We start from the raw sequence: 16,411 nt of genomic DNA, 5'->3' as shown, positions 1-16,411 counted from the left end.
TCTCTTGCAAGCTTTGTAAACATTTCTATTTACCTTGGCTCCTCCAGATTGGCCAGCTGGTAAAGCATGTCGAATACATTGCACACAAGTGCCATCACCACGCCAGGGAGGGATTTCTCCTGAGGGAGGAAGCAAAACATAAATGCAAATTTACAAAACAATTTCCTCCTTTTCTAATCAAAGGTACGAACAATAAAACTCCTGGTTCTTAAAGACTGGCCTGCAAAACTTGAGGGAAGCATGGTGCTTATCTGTCTCAAACAACGACGCACGGGAACACAGAGTGAGGGACCACTCCCTCTCCTAGCGTGCTCATCACCTGGGCTCTCTTCTCCTACCACCTGCTGGCCAAGGGGCTAAGGCACCAAAAAGCAGGCAGCGGCAGAGAGGCAAAAGGAAGGGCAGATGTGATGAACAGAACGGAGGGTGGGCACCGTTGGAAGCTGATCATAGCTTGGCAGGAGCAAACAAGGCAGAGTGATTTAAAAGCAAATTCATTCAGAACTCTAATGGAAAACTGATGAATTCATAAAAGTGCTAACAAAAGATCAAGATGAAAAAAAATTAATTACATGGGACTGAGTGAACTGATGAGGATGATTATAATTTTTGTGACTTTCTGTTTGAATAATAATAATAAAAAATCCCACAAGGACTCAGAGGCAAAAAATATACAAAGCAATTTTCACTGCAAGGTAAAGGAGCCGTTACAGTGGAGGATTACTGGGCTGAATGTCAATATTATGACATAGTAAGAGTGTGTTTCGTGTTTGGTAATTGCAATCATTGTTGCGGTCATCCATTTACAATACTTGGTGTCAGTTTATTTATCTCTTGTTAAAATATAATACAGTGTGTGTGTGTGAGTTGTGAAATAAAACCAAAACAAAACCAGGAGTCAACCGTATTACAAAAAAATAAAGGGCTTCCCTGGTGGCGCAGTGGTTGAGAGTCCGCCTGCTGATGTAGGGGACATGGGTTTGTGCCCCGGTCCGGGAAGATCCCACATGCTGCGGAGCGGCTGGGCCCGTGAGCCACGGCCGCTGAGCTTGCGTGTCCGGAGCCTGTGCTCCACAACGGGAGAGGCCACAACAGTGAGAGGCCCGCGTAACGCAAAAACAAACAAACAAACAAAAAAACCCACAAATTCAAAGTGATATAATCAAACACACACACTCACACAACCACATAGATATAAATGTAATTTAAGTTGAGAAAAAGAAGTTGGCCTCTTTTTTTTAAAGGTGAAAAAAATGGATACAACTGTATAGAAGAGATTCAGATGTGATTAAAGTACTATTTTCTGGTATAAGAAATAAAAAAGCTGGATATCACTACAGAATATATTTGGGAAGGTTTTTAATAAATTCAGGATAAATATGAGATAGTTTAAAAATGTTAAACTCAAAGATGCTATGTACGTCATTTCTGTTGCTGATAAACTGTCATAATACTGCTCTGAGTATGATTTCGTTCTTAAATTCTCACTACATATAAGTATAGTTACTTTTTAAGAAACGGCACAATACTAACATTAACCCTGCAGGATTCTGTGGTATCTATAAGCAAGGCTATGCTCTCTAAGTGAAAGAGACAGCCATGCAAAGATCTTACATTTGTAATTAAATGAAAGGACTATACATAATAACTATGAAAAAAATCCCTCTCTGTCATTTAAATACGTTTATTTCACACTAGGGCTGGTATTATCTTACTTCTCTAGACTATAAAAGCATAAAGAACTGAAAGGTCTTGTTAGTTTTGTACCCCTGGTGCTGAGCTCAGTTCCTGGCAGAGAGAAGGTACAAAAAACCCTGATTCATAAAATCATTCAACAAATACTGATTACCTATTATGTTCTAGGCACTGTTTTAGGTGCTGGAAATACAGCAGTGAGCAAAACAGACAAAGGTCTGCTCTCAAGGAGCTTAAATTTCACTGGTGGGGGGGAGAGGCAAAAATAAAGTAGGGAAGGGAAATGAGATGTGCAGGAGTAGCAACAGGTGGCAAGTTTAGACAGGACTGCCAAAGAAGGCTCACCAAGAAGGCAACATTTGAGTGAAGGCTGAAGGAAGTGAGAAAGAACCACATGGGTATCAGGAAAGAACATTACAAGCGCAGAGAAGAGCAAGTGCACAGGGCCCACTTTGTTTGAGGACCAACATGGAGGCCAGTGCAGCTGGAGTGCTGAGAGTGAGGGTGGGTCATAGGGGAACATCTCAGTGGGGGGGATAGACCAAGTAGGCCCTGAAGGTCCCAGTAAAGACTCTGGCTCTTACTCTGAGTGAGGTGGGAGCCGCTGGAAAGTCTGAGCGGAGGAGTGGCATATAATCTGACTCTGTTTAAAAGAGATCATGGGCTGTTGGGTGCTACACAGAGAAGAGACTGAACTGGTATAGGGGCAGAAGCCCTGAGACCAGTTAAAGAACTCCTGAAACCCTCCAGCTGAGCGAGGATGGCTGCTTAGATTGGTGTGGAAGCTGTGGAGGCAGAGAAAAGGAGCTAGATTCTAGATGAATTTTAAAGGTAGAGTCAAGGATTTGCTGACGGATAGGGCTATGCTTTGAGAGAAAGTAGGGACCCAAGGATTTTGGCATGAGCCACTAGAAGAATGAAATAGGCATTATCTGAAATACAGCAAGACTGGGATGAAGAGGTTTGGGTTAGGGGTGAGGTGGTGGGAAAGGGGATATCAGGAGCTCAGTTTTGGATGTTAGGACTGGGATGTCTATCACACATTTAAGAGGAGATGCTGATTAACCAGTTGGTTCCATGTACCTAGACTTCAAGCTGAAGATAAAAATTGGGGTGTTATCAATATACATACAATATATAACGCTTTGAAACTGGATGAGATTCCTAAGGGAATGAGCGTAGACAGAGGAAAGGTCAAAGGACTGAGCCAGGGAACTTCTTTGTACACAGATCAGGAAGATGAAAAGGAGGCAGCAGAGGAGACCAAAGAGGGAGAACCAGAGCGGGAGGGCGGAGCCAGGGGGGTTCTGAAAGCCAAGGGAAAAAGTATTTCAAGGGGAAGTGATCACATGGATCAACTGCTGAAATGTCAAGAAGACGAGGATTGAGAGGTGGACATGACAGATTACCTTGCAGAGTTTATTTTCGAGAGGGGTCAAGAGAGCATGGTAAAGAGAGCTTAGACAACCCTTTCAAGGAGCTTCGCTGATTTGGGAAGGAGAGAATGGGGACAGGAATTGAAGCTGAAATTGGGGTGAAAAAAGGTTTTTTAAAAGGATGGTAGAAATAGCACAGCACATTTGAATGTTAATAGGAATGACCCAGGAGAGGAAACTCAATGAATCAATGAAGAGAGATATATGAGAGGAGCAGCAAGCAGTGGCCAGGCAGAATCACTCAGACTCAGAAGAGTCTGTGGTTCAGAAGACTGACAAACTGTGCATCTTCTTCTCCCAACTGAATCCCAGCATTTCTCAGTGATACAGTTCTGAAGGGGCAGGACTTGTCTGAGAGAAAAGGACATAATCATGCAAATCTATATGGGCCGAAGGCAAAACTTAATGATGTTACGTTCTTGTTCTGAACTTGAATATTATCGCTCAATACCTGCTCCATGGCATATGATGAACTAAACACCCCACTGCTGCTGCTGCTGGAGCTGGTTGAGGAATCTGCAGAGCTCCCAGACGGGGTCCCACTGCCAGAAGTCTTTACTGTGAGGATTTGCTCATCAGAAAAGCCCAGCTGGTGGAGGAGCTTTTGATCTTTATTCACTGTCAGCTGTAAAAAGTGGTTTCTTAATTACTGAGAAGGAAAGGAGAGGAAAATACTGGTATCAGACTAAAGTGCCACAAAATGTTGATTTACACCTACCAGACTATCATTTGTAAATATCTGTATACTATCCACGGGAGAACACAACTGCTTGGCTATCTTCCACCGGACACTCCCTATGGTTTCATTACTGTGAGCCTGTAAAATGAAATGAAACACTGTTCTGAGTAATTCACTTATTCATCAATTTAAACAACTATTAGCGAGCATCTGTCATGTACCGGGCACTGTTCCAGATCCTGGGAACACAGCAGAGAACCCAAAGACAAGAATCCTGCCCTTGTGAGGCTTCCCTCCTGCAGTAATTAAATATGCTATTCCATACTCCATTCCCCAGCATGCATGGAATGAAATCTCAAGCCCTTCTTCCACTGGAGTGTCTTCCACTCTTCCCCTTCTCACTGTGCTCTAGTCACACCAGCCACTTTCCTTGCCACTGAATACATCAAACAAACTCCCACCTCAGGACCTTTGTACCTGCTGCTCCCTTTGTGTGGAATGCTCTTCCCCAGAAATGGCTAACTCTGTCACTTCATTCAAGTCTCTGTTCAAATGTGATCACCTCAGAGACCTTCCCTAACCATTCTTATCTAAAATATGTCATGTATACCCATCTTATCCTGCTGTCTTCTTTTGTAACCTTTATAACACTCGTTATCACCTGATATTATGTGTTTACTTATGAGTCTGCTTATACCCTATCAGCTTCCTTTCATTGCAGGTCTTTATTCTAAATTTGCTTTCCAAACAGCTTTCAGAATAGTCATTCATGCAGCTAAATCAACAACAGTGTTCAATCTCCGTCAACAGCGTCCTTATAAAATAACATGACAATGTGGAAATGGCTTCAGAGCCTAATGTAAACCTACCTCTACAGTGAAGGTATCTTTGGTAGACTCATAAGTAACATTAAGAGTTAAAAGATGTCCATGGAATGAGGCACCATGAGGTAGAATAGTTCGGGGAACAGAGTAAAAATCCTTGAAAAAGATATAGCAAGTCAAAAGATACAGCAAGTGAGATGCACAGCGCCACTGTTAAATGTCACCAAAATACTCCCCTAACACATTGAGACTAATTACAGGATGATAAAGTCGCTTTACAAAGAAGAGAGGCTTACCTCTAGAGTGATCACATAGCGTTCTGCCAGAAGCAGCAATCTCTCAATTATTACAAGTTTAGTGGATCTATGAATTAAAAAAATTTTTTTTGAAAATACTTGAAATGAACTGCTGACTTGAGCTCAATTTCAGTCTATTTCACCAAAACCACAATCACAATTAGCCCTCTCTGGTCAAAGACTGAAATCTGCAAAGACTAAACTTCCTTTTCACTCAAGCGGGAGGTGATTCAAGCAGGTCACAGCTGTCGCACACAGATGGAATATGGGGCAGAAGCCTGCCCCGCCCCGTGTTTCCTTTCCTGTTCTTTTCTTTCTTCGTTTTCTTTTTTTAAACAGTTGTCCCATAAATAGAGGACCTGGGTCTCCTCTGGGTCTGCAGGCGTATTTGTCTACCAATCCACCAAGAATGAACGATCAGTGAGTTTGAATCTCATAACCTTACAACTAAGATATGCCACATAATTCTGTAAACACAGAATCTGACTAAGTTCTGAGCTGCCTGAAATTTAGAAGACAAATGCAAACCATTAAGTATGCCACAAATGAGAGCTGCTGTTTGTTTTACTTAGCCTAAGAATGAGGCAGAAGAAAAGGACGAGAAAAATTGTTCATCTGGTTTACGTGACTAGTCTGTATAGTTAAAACATACAACGTAAGAATTTGTTATCCCAAGGGTTTTCAAAGTACTTAAGAAATCAACACACATCAAGAGACATAACCATCTCTGGAACAGAAAACACACAGCAAGGAACTGTGGCACTCTCACAGACTCTGAAAGTGAGACCTGAGATCTCTTTTGGTTAGACTTAAGCAATCTTATCATTTGAAATAACAGGACTCCAACATTCAGCAGCTTGTACAGTCACAGCTCCACACTTTATTAAACACTACATGTGTTAACACTAACAAATGAAAATCCAAGTGCCCTTAAATATTTACTATTCCAGAGAGTCTAAGTATTTTGTACAGGTGTATTTCTAAATCTGGAAAGTTTTCAGATTTTCTAACAATAAGGATGCTGATTAGCAGTACTGGAAATTTCACTTTAAAAAGAGTTGGTTAAACGCATTTAACAGAGTTCTAAATTCTTTCAGTCTATGGGCAGAAACCAGAACTTGATATTCAGATGGACCATCTTTAGGAAATATTTAAGTGCTTAACAAGTGAACTGTTTTATTTTGCCTCAATGATGAATTAAATCACAGACAGCGTTGCAAACACTACAAATGAGAGAATAGCTCCTCCCAGAAGTGGAACAATTACGGTCATTGAAAAGTTCTTTTAAGACTAGTGAATGAGATAAACTACACGTACTGGTTCAAAGGCAACTCTGAAATTACATATTCTTAGTAACTCTGTTTAGGGTTTATAATGAGAATATTTAAAAACTGTCATGTGGTTTTGTTCTGTGATAGTCAAATATGAAATGATTCAGAATACAAAGCAGTTAGAAAAGACAAACAAAAAGCATGCTTATTTAAAGAAGCAGCAGTTTGGAAATCCCAATCCGATAGTTCATAAGTGCATTTCTAGTCTGGTTTGTCAGACAAATGAATCGTTAAAGACCTAGGTCATAGATACAGACTACATTTTACAAACATGTAATTAGGAATTCTTAATGAAAGTCTACTTGAGATACACTTCCAAGAATGTGGGAATGCAAAAGTCATGTTAGTGTTCTTATCATGAGTTGAATCTATAATCACTTTCTGTCACTTTAAAGAGAGGTCCAAGAGGGCTGAGTTCTACTGACTTCTTTCATATTAATAATGTATCACTACACGGTACTCAGCTCATTTAAAAAAAGAAGATAAAGAAGAAGAATGTGAGCAAGGATATTGCCTTGACTCCTCTTCTAAAGGACGGCTTTAAAAAGAAAGGAATATCCCCAACTGTGAATAAAGAGAAATAAATGCATACATACATACGTAAACACATAAAGCGATCCCGGGAGTTGAAAACGACTTTATGAGCACCAATCACTAGAGGGCAGCAGAGTGAGGCATAGAGAGGGAGCCCTTCTCTGATCACCTGCCAAGGTTTCCTGAGCATCACTGACTGGGGGATGCTTACCAGTAATGAAAGGCACATAAAACCCCACAAAAGTATTTTAGTTACTTCAATCTAATGTTTCCAAATACTCATCTATTCTCCTTACTATATCAAAGACCTATAACACTGAACTCAGATTTCACTGACAACATCTGAAAATACTCAACACAGCAATGTGATTAAGAGATGTCAGTTCTAAGTTTTAACACAAATATTTGGGGCTAAAGTTCTTATTAAAAATTATTTTGAAAAATGATTTTAAGTAAAACATTTTAACTATGATTATATCACAATGTACAATATTAATCAATCATCATATTCCACTTCATTTTGCTTATGCTATTGGTGCCCTGGATTTGACTATTCAATGAGAAAAGTTATAAGAGGTCTAAGTAAATATTTCAAACTTGAAATAAATTACTCTTCATACAATGCATATATCTTGATTCCATCATAAAGAGTAGGCTACTCGTGTTACACACAGTAAAAGTAAAATGAATCAAATAAAATACGTGATGGGGAATATATAACTTCCCAGGATATGACTGAAAAAGATATGAAATGAGGAAATGAACAATTAACCGAGGTATCTCCAAAGGAAAGAAAAGATTCCAATTATTTTTTTTTAAGCTGATCTACATTTAGGTGTTGCATATTCGCTGTAACTTCTGCAATCACTTACCTGTATGGAGACTGGACTGACGTGGCTACGGTTGGCATGGCAGTTGCTGTAAGCATCTTTGTTGCTCTGGTCACAGCGTGTGTCAGAGTGGGGCCACCAAGCGCTGAACTGGCTGCCTACGAAATAGAAAATCATCTCTCTATATCAGGGTTTCTTAACCTCAGCTCTACTGACATTTTGGGCTGGAAACTTTTTTTGTTGTGGAAGACTGTCGGGGACATTGTAGGATGCTCAGTGGCATCCCTGACTTCTATTCACCACTCACCTACCACTAGGTGCCAGTAGGACCGCTCTAGTTGTGACAACCAAAACGGTCTTCAGACATTGCCAAATGTCCCCTGGGAGGTAAAATAACCTCCAACTGAGAACTACCATTCTACATGTGTTAATACTTACATGGCACGTCATTTAGGGATACCTGAATACTTTAAATGTTTTTATGATGGCATATTTGGATGCAAGTCACAACTTGGGAACTCCTTCCTGTACAGATTCATCACCAGCACATATTCATCATCAGAAAGTTTAACTTATTGAGACAGTATTACACTGCAGGCTTCTAGTGGACAAAGACACCCAACACTACCCACTACTGAGTGTGCTGCTGTGGCCTTTAATAGCATTTATGATATAAACAAAGTGACACATGGGGAAGGATGGGAAAAGAAGCAAGTGCTTGTACAAAATTTCTGGACAGAAAAAGGAGAAAAAGAATCTATCAGAAATGTGGAAAGTACAGTAGACCTATTTTCTGAAGACAGTTTCTATACCCCCAAAAGGGGGTGGGGGTGGGGTGGGTGGGTGGAGCAGGGAAAAGGAATGGGGAGGGAGAAGGAAGGATTTCCTGTAAAATACACTTTTACATTGTGGGCATTAGGGCAAATGCCTGTTCCCTATGTCCACAATACGGTACTGCTAGCAAATTCTTCCAGTAGGATCCAGCTACAAATATCAACATTATACACGATCTCAAAACACAACATTATAAAAGGAAAAAAAACCCAAAGCATTTATTTCAAAAACAGGTTAAATAAAATTTGCTACTCACTTCTAATCTTGTGTAGCAATCAGCAATGAATTTCTTATGTAATGATACAGAATCCTAAAAGTAAGAGGTATATGGAAATTAAAATTAGTCTAGCATTTAGTTGTAATCATTATTAAGGATAAAATGTCAAAATAAAGAAGCCCGACTTTCAGGCATGCCAACTTAGCAATTAAAAATATATTATTTTCTGCTTTTTTGTGTACCTTCTTTCCTTAAATACCTACCTTCTTTAACCGAGGATTTAGATTAATGTAACTGTAGTTTATGATTAACTGAATAGCTTCATTAGCAATTTCTTCATCAGGTGATTCCATAGCTATTTTCCAAATGAAATCCATTCCTATCAATTCCAGCTTTTCTACATACTGTTCAAAAGAAAGAAAAGTATACAGCACACCAAGGTCACAAAATTACAGTTATTTTCTGCTACACTGTAACTCCACACCTCTTCAAGTTCAAAATGAATTAAGGCTGCAGAAACCCGGCTACATATGAGAACGTCATTATACTGATATGGAACTTTAAAACAAGAAACGATCAACAACAGAAACACTGGACAACTTCCATGGAACCAAGACAGATATGGAGATTTTTCTCCAGACATTCCTAAACCTAAGCTAGAACTCTACACAGATGGGCTACTAAAGCAGAAGCAAAACAGGAATAATATGGGCACCCTCTTCACGAGCTTTTCTTCAAAGGAAAGAGAGTCAGGTTAGAGGTAGTTACTAATCCTTGGGGCTCAATCTGGTCTTCTCAAAGCTCAGTTACAAATGGCAGGATCCAGGCCTTGTAAAATCTTGTTAAAATTCTTACCACCTAGGAAGTCAGGTCATGAATGAAACAGACTTGGAAAAAGAGTTATTTTTTTGCCTTTCTTTTTCAAGGTGCTCACGTAAATATAAACATAAGCTGTATACATTCTACAGGTCCTCATTTTCCTGCTTCCTTGTCTGTTAAAAATTTCCCCCTAGGGCTTCCCTGGGGGCGCAGTGGTTGAGAGTCCGCCTGCCGATGCAGGGGACACGGGTTCGTGCCCCGGTCCGGGAAGATCCCACATGCCGTGGAGCAGCTGGGCCCGTGAGCCATGGCCGCTGAGTCTGCGTGTCCGGAGCCTGTGCTCCACAACGTGGAGCCACAACAGTGAGAGGCCTGCGTGATGCAAAAAAAAAAAAAAAATTTCCCCCCAAATCCTTGTCCCTGCGATTCCAGAATTGAAGATTTTCGTACTTTTTCAGGTACATGTGAATTGCTAGATCTGAGAGGTTGGAAGCTTGGCTGGAACTATCCCTACTCCACGTTCACCCAGCCACAGGAGGCCGCTGGCTGCCCCAGATCAGCAAGAAGCAAAGAGGGGTCTGAGAAGTCACCTGTTCGAGAAACGCAGCCTCCTCACACTCTAAGAGAAGCGCCCTCGTCCATGCAGAAGCCCGCAGTCAACGAGGCGCCCATTCTTTTTAAAAAAACCTCATGTTTTCTCTCAATTATAACACATGTGTTTTGCTGAATCTCAAGTTTTACTAGATTTTCCAAATTTTCTACATTTGAAAACAATGTTACTTACCAACTGAGCTCCTTGTCTTTTCAATCGATGATCACAGAGATTCACATTTTCAAAAAAAGTCTTAAATAAGTTAAAACCTGAAATTATAGAATGTCAGATAAATTCATGCACTCTAGGTACCACAGATAATCAATGAAAAGACAAAGTATATCAAGAGCTAAAACTATAAAACTCTTAGGACAAAACATAGGCACAAATCTCCAAGACCTTGAATTAGGCAATAGTCTCTTAGATATGGTATCAAAAGCACAAGCAACAACGACAAAAAAATAAATAAACTTCATCAAAACTGAAAGCTTTTGTGCTTCTAAGGACTACCAAGAAAGTGAAAAGCCAATCCACAGGACAAAATACTTGTAAATCACATATCTGACAAGGAGTGAATATGCAGAATATATAAACAACACTTACAACTCAAAAATAAAAGGGCAAATAACCCAATTTAAAAACGAGAAAAAGATTTTTATAGACATTTCTCCAGAGATGATATATAAATGACCAATAAGCCCATGAACGGATGCTCATCATCCTTAGTCATCAGGGAATGTACATCAAGCCACGAGATACCATGTCACAACCACTAGAATGGCTAAAATAAAAAAGACAGTTTACAATTATTAGAGAAGATGTGAAGAAATCAGACCCTCATATACTGCTGGTGTGACTATAAAATGCTGCAGCCACATTGCAAAACAGATTGGCAGTTCCTCAAATGTTAATGATATGATACAGCAATTAAAAACTTGTATATGAATGTTTACAGCAGCATTATTGGTAATAACCAAAACTGGTGAGAACCCAAATGACCATCAACTGATGAATGGATAAACAAAATGTGTTATGGCCATACAATGAAATATTACTCAGCCATAAAATGGAAAGAAGTTCTGGTACGTGTTAAAACCTGGGTGAACCCTGAAAACATTATGTCTCAGCGTGATGAAAGAAGCCAAATATTCATACAAAAGGTGACATATTATATGGTTCCATTTATATAAAATGTCCATATTAGAATAATCTGTAAGGACAGAAAGTAGATGAGAGGTCAGGGAAAGGGGAGAATGGATAGTGACTGTTACATGGTTTCTTTCTGGGGTGATGAAAATATCCTGAGATTAAAAACGGTGAAGGTTGAACAACTTTGTGAATATACGAAAAGCACTTATTGCACACCTTAAAAAAGTAAATTTTATAGCATGTAAAATACATATCAATAAAAAAAAATTAAAAGAAACAACTGAAAAGAGGATTTCTATACTTTGACAAATCTTCACCTTAAATGAATCCTTTTTGTACTAAGTAATTTCATGAAAAGACAGCTTGACAATTAGCCTATATAATTTAAAAATACCATTCATGTAAAAAGAAATTTATCTGTGTATATAAACATATGTATATATAGATGTGTCTTTATGTGCATAAGGCAAAGTCCAGAAGGATATCACAAAATGGTTAGCTGCTTCTGAGAGTGGGCTGAGAAGAAAAGTATAAAATTCTTACTTTAAAGAACTGAAAAAATGATTTTACGTTTTTCTTCCCTACCATTCATGGTGATTTCATACGACTCCAATTTAAGAATTTTCTCCTTGAAGAGCTGCTGCTGAACATCACTCTCAAGATCATGCTGCCCTTTTGTAAACCATTCAAAACACATCTGCGGATCAAGACAAATCACTCTGTAACTAAAATCCATTTCAGGCAAATACATATTCCAAACTGGGAAAGCAAAGATAAATTATTTTTAATTCTTTAGAAATTTATATTGCCTTAATACCACTCAAAACTGAAACGGTTCTAGCTCTGGAACTAAATAAAGCAGTTAATTACAGCAATCTTTCCTCTAGATAATGAAAATATATATTCATGCTTTTCACTGAATTGTTACACTTTGGTTTTACCACCAACATTTATTAATAAGCCTTACTATGTGCCAGGGACTGTGCTAGGCACTGTCACATACTTAGTCCTTTCAATAATCTTATGATGTAGTTAACACTATTCTACAAAATGAGATGAGGAAACAGCCATTCACTGTTGGAAAACGTCAAAGCAGTGTGGTGCTCCTGGTTTAATCCATTTTCAGCTGTGTAACTGTAGTTCTAAAGATCTGTCTAGGTATCAGTTCCTTCTTTAGTGTTTCCGGGATACAACATCATTACAGGAACTCAAAGTTTTCTGCTGGTTAATTTAAAATTAGTTTCATGGGAGGGAAAAAAATACTAAAAGACACACCAAGAATTCTTTTGCTGTACTCACTTGGCTGAATTTGGTTTTATCCAGAATGGTATCAGACTTACCAAAGATTTCACACACTTGTCTATATCACAGATATATATTATATAAAATATCTTTTCAACACTTATAGTTCCTAGCTTATTAGTATAAATGTATGCTTAGTAAATTGAAAAGTGTTTAGAATTGAAGGTGTGAGACACACACAAAAATGTGAGATACACACAAAAAAGTGAAATGCTATTAAGTCCCACTGCTGTCTTACTTCATCCACAGTATCTTCTTACCTCTCTATCTAATTCACAAACATCCTGGCCAGTCACAAGACACTCCCAGATTTCCTTGGCACGATTCCAACCGAGATACAGAGTAGCTTCTTGCAAGAAAAATGCCAGAAATTTTAGATGGGCCTCTAAATACTGCAAAAAGAAATAATGCTAATTAGTTAACTCCAGGCATTCATATGTAAAAGAAAAATTTAAAAAAACAAAAAAAATTTTGAAATTAAAAAAATAGTTTTACCTAATGCTTTTTCATATAACTTAGGGTAAAGTAAATGTGAGAAATCTGTTTACAAGTTGACAATACAATGCAGCAGAAACTACTTGAAGTCTAACACAAACTCAGTTGACTTTAGATGCCAAAAAAATACAATTTCGGCAATCTCAGAGTAAAACACCACAACACAACTGGTGAGTTAAGGTATTTTTCTATTTTTAAAAAAACAATACTACTAACCACTAGATTTGAAAAACAAAAGCCATTAGCCACAGAACTGACAGTTATTATTTCTGATCAAAGACAAAGAAAAGATGTTTATTTTTATTACCATATCATATGCAGTTATCTTGGGTGATTTACTGAAAGATTTACCCACAAATATCAATTTTCTGAACTTTTATTTTGATGTGATTATAAAGTCAAGATACAAAAATGTTCCATTATGACAAAGACACCTCATGCTACCTCTTTAGAGTTACTCCCAATAAATATGATTTTTATAGTTCAAGTGCAAAAAGGCCAAATGAATGCTGTAAATCATGAAACAAAAGCACAATGCCAGATACCTCCCGATAAGTGTATCGGCCATCCACTAGTGTTGAACCAGTTAAGCCTCCAGGTCCAGCCACGGCTGCTGCAAGCCGATGACAAGCTATCAAACTTCCTGTTACCAATTTTACTATTTCAAAATTTTTCTTCAAGTCTTGAATAATGCTCTTGGCGAAACAACAAAAAGAAAAATGGTATGAGAATACGCAGTTATTTTGTCAGTTTAATACAAGCTTCTATTTTAGCATGTAGTTGAGGAATAGCAAACACAGAAAGTTTTTCACTCATATTTTCTACATAAAAGTAAATAAAATCAATCTGGTATGTACATTTACTAGGGAATTACTATAGAATTAATAAACTTCCCTGGTAAATTTCTGCTTCTAAAAGGGATTCTTTAAAAAAAAAAAGTCTTTCAAAAGAACTATTTCACTTCTTGCATACTTTTCCAGATCTTTCTTCCCAAGTCTATTACACTGAGGAAGCTCTAGCTCCTTAAGCAAACTAATGTTTTCACAATATAAAATAAGTCTTTGAATCTTTTCAAACAAATTTCTAAAATACCATTAACTTTTAAACATTGGCTTACTTTGTAAATTAAGGAAATAAAAAATAAATGAGTTAGGGATATATCAAAAGAAAAGAAAAGTTCCATAGAAATGAAAGCAGAATGATGTTTAAATTCAAGATTATTAAGTAATATAAATGAATTACATTAATAACCATAAAACTGTAATACAGTCACTACAAAACTCAGCAATCTTTTGATGTTTGTTATTATAAAAGGTTATGCAAGTAATTGTATAATAATCAAATATAACTATACTCTTACCTTGTCTTGCTTCTGATAGGTTTGCTTTATGAATGAGCGGGTGATTTCATGTAGCTGACGCAAAGCTGGTACTACCCATACAAACTGGGGATTATTAAGTTGAGATGACTAGAGTTAAAAAGAAGTTACATTAGTTAAATTTAGAAATAAATAGCAGATTAAATTTATTAGCTACAAAAAATTTCCAAGTCAATTAGGTTTTATTGTTACACATTCTATTATTTTTCTCTTCACATCGCTCATTTATAGTTTATCTCCATGCACTCATAATTCAGTCTTCAACTTCTTATTCTGCATGCAATCCTAAAGCCAAGAACTGCAAACAGGAGTGGATGTGAAGTGATAGTAAATGTATAGGGGTACATCAGCAAAAAACAGACAACAAGGAATTAGCAACTTCAGAGGATAGATTAAGTAGCACAGGCTGCTAGGATATGTTGACGTAATAAAATAAATTGATGGCAAAAGCTTAACTTGGATAATACTGAACTGGCTGATAAGTAAAATGGTATAAAAATATGGTTGTCTACAATTACATGATTAAGATACCAATGACATGATCAAGATACTAATAGTGGTCTAAATATTAAAGAAAATATCCATGGTCTGCTTGTATTTCCTAGTTAAAACAATTTTATGAGAGAATTCTACTTTTATTAATTATTACAGCCACTTCACACTTATACTTTATATTTTTCAAAACACTTTTCAAATATGTTATTTCTGAAACTGGTACATGACAATCCAGATCTTCAAGTACATATCTGAAAAGTCTGATATTCATGCGATACTCTCTAAAAAGAGAATTGCTTTTGAATAAATAGCATCTTTCAAACTATGTGATTTCATTATAAAGGTTGTAGGAATGTCAGATTAAACACTATCGATCAATTGAAAAGTAACTCTCTAAAAAACTGAGTAACAGTTTAAGTCCTTAGCTTTTACTTTAAAAACTGTATTATTTTTTTAAAGCCTTGCTTCTTTAAGTCTTTCTGTAAGATGAAGATGCCTATGGGGCAGAAAACTACTTTTGATGTCATTTGCAGAAAAATATCGTACTACTAAATACGTAAATGTGAGACAGCTACTGCCTAAATAATACTGGCTTTCCTAGAGATTAGCCAATCAGCAAATACCGTATTTCCTGGATTCTAAGATATAGGTTTTATAAATTTTAATATTTCTGAAATGGACACTTCTTACAACTGTATCAAAGAAACTTACCAGCCACTAGGCATAGGAGTAAGTTTAGATATACCTGTCCTTATGTGAATATGTGCAAACTTAGCTGTTTTCAAAAGGTATCTGTTCATTTACCCATCATTTCTGCTGTTACCTGGCATAGTTTAGCACCAAACAAGGATGGCTTTTTAACTTAAATGTAGATCACTGATTTGTTTCTTGAATGCTATCTAAAAGATTACACTATGATATAGCACTGACTAGCCTGTCGTGTCCATCAATTCAATTAAAAGCAAAGAATAACTGCCAGTGGTCTCGGACTTAAGTGTTTTTCAGAGCCAGGAGAATTCGGTGTGACAGACTCATACCCTGTGAAGGGCTGTATCACTTGGCATTAAACGTCTCTCTGTCCAAGGCTGCACCTTGATTCAAGAGAAACTGTTTAACTTGTAGTATATACAACTTAATGAAAGAAAAAAGCAGCTTGAGTTTTTACAAAAAAAAGGACACAAAACTCCATATTCTTCAACGTGCCTCAAAATTCTACAATCTTAAAGATTTCAAAGAAGTCCAAAGCACTACACTAGATAATGAAAAGCGGTGTGCCACAGTGAGGCTGTACATACTGGATTAAACCTGTGATGCATGTTGCAATCACTGGCATCTTAGAATCAGAGAAATAAGGTATGTATTAAAGGCCAACTACTTGCAAGACTAGCTAGAATATTTCTGCTAGGATATGAAAGTTGCAAAATGACAGAGATTAAAATTCTAAGGCTTAAGTCCGAACTCATACCTTCCAAAAGGATTACAAACATTAGGATATAAATATAAAC

At 37.5% G+C, this 16,411-nt stretch overlaps 1 protein-coding gene across 6 annotated transcripts in view; it reads right to left on the bottom strand.

Moving 5' to 3' along the window:
* The window catches only part of USP24 (ubiquitin specific peptidase 24), a 148,155-nt gene that overhangs the window by 64,431 nt on the left and 67,313 nt on the right, over nt 1-16,411 (bottom strand). For all 6 annotated transcript variants that reach the window (XM_027108404.1, XM_027108408.1, XM_027108403.1 and 3 more), the window contains exons 17-29: nt 14,394-14,501; nt 13,579-13,728; nt 12,799-12,930; nt 11,822-11,933; nt 10,280-10,356; nt 8,940-9,080; nt 8,716-8,769; nt 7,668-7,783; nt 4,931-4,997; nt 4,680-4,790; nt 3,850-3,948; nt 3,583-3,756; nt 34-119 (exon numbers count right to left, since the gene is read on the bottom strand). In XM_027108404.1, the coding sequence (XP_026964205.1) occupies nt 34-119; nt 3,583-3,756; nt 3,850-3,948; nt 4,680-4,790; nt 4,931-4,997; nt 7,668-7,783; nt 8,716-8,769; nt 8,940-9,080; nt 10,280-10,356; nt 11,822-11,933; nt 12,799-12,930; nt 13,579-13,728; nt 14,394-14,501 (1,427 nt within the window). The remainder of the gene's footprint in view (nt 1-33; nt 120-3,582; nt 3,757-3,849; nt 3,949-4,679; nt 4,791-4,930; nt 4,998-7,667; nt 7,784-8,715; nt 8,770-8,939; nt 9,081-10,279; nt 10,357-11,821; nt 11,934-12,798; nt 12,931-13,578; nt 13,729-14,393; nt 14,502-16,411) is intronic.

This window comes from Aethalodelphis obliquidens, unplaced genomic scaffold (genome assembly GCF_003676395.1).
Source record: "Aethalodelphis obliquidens isolate GAN/ISIS:26980383/991018 unplaced genomic scaffold, ASM367639v1 scaffold9, whole genome shotgun sequence".
Classification (NCBI taxonomy): Eukaryota; Metazoa; Chordata; class Mammalia; order Artiodactyla; family Delphinidae; genus Aethalodelphis; species Aethalodelphis obliquidens.
Note: the sequence above shows the minus strand (reverse complement) of the source record. Positions and strands in the feature narration are given on the sequence as shown.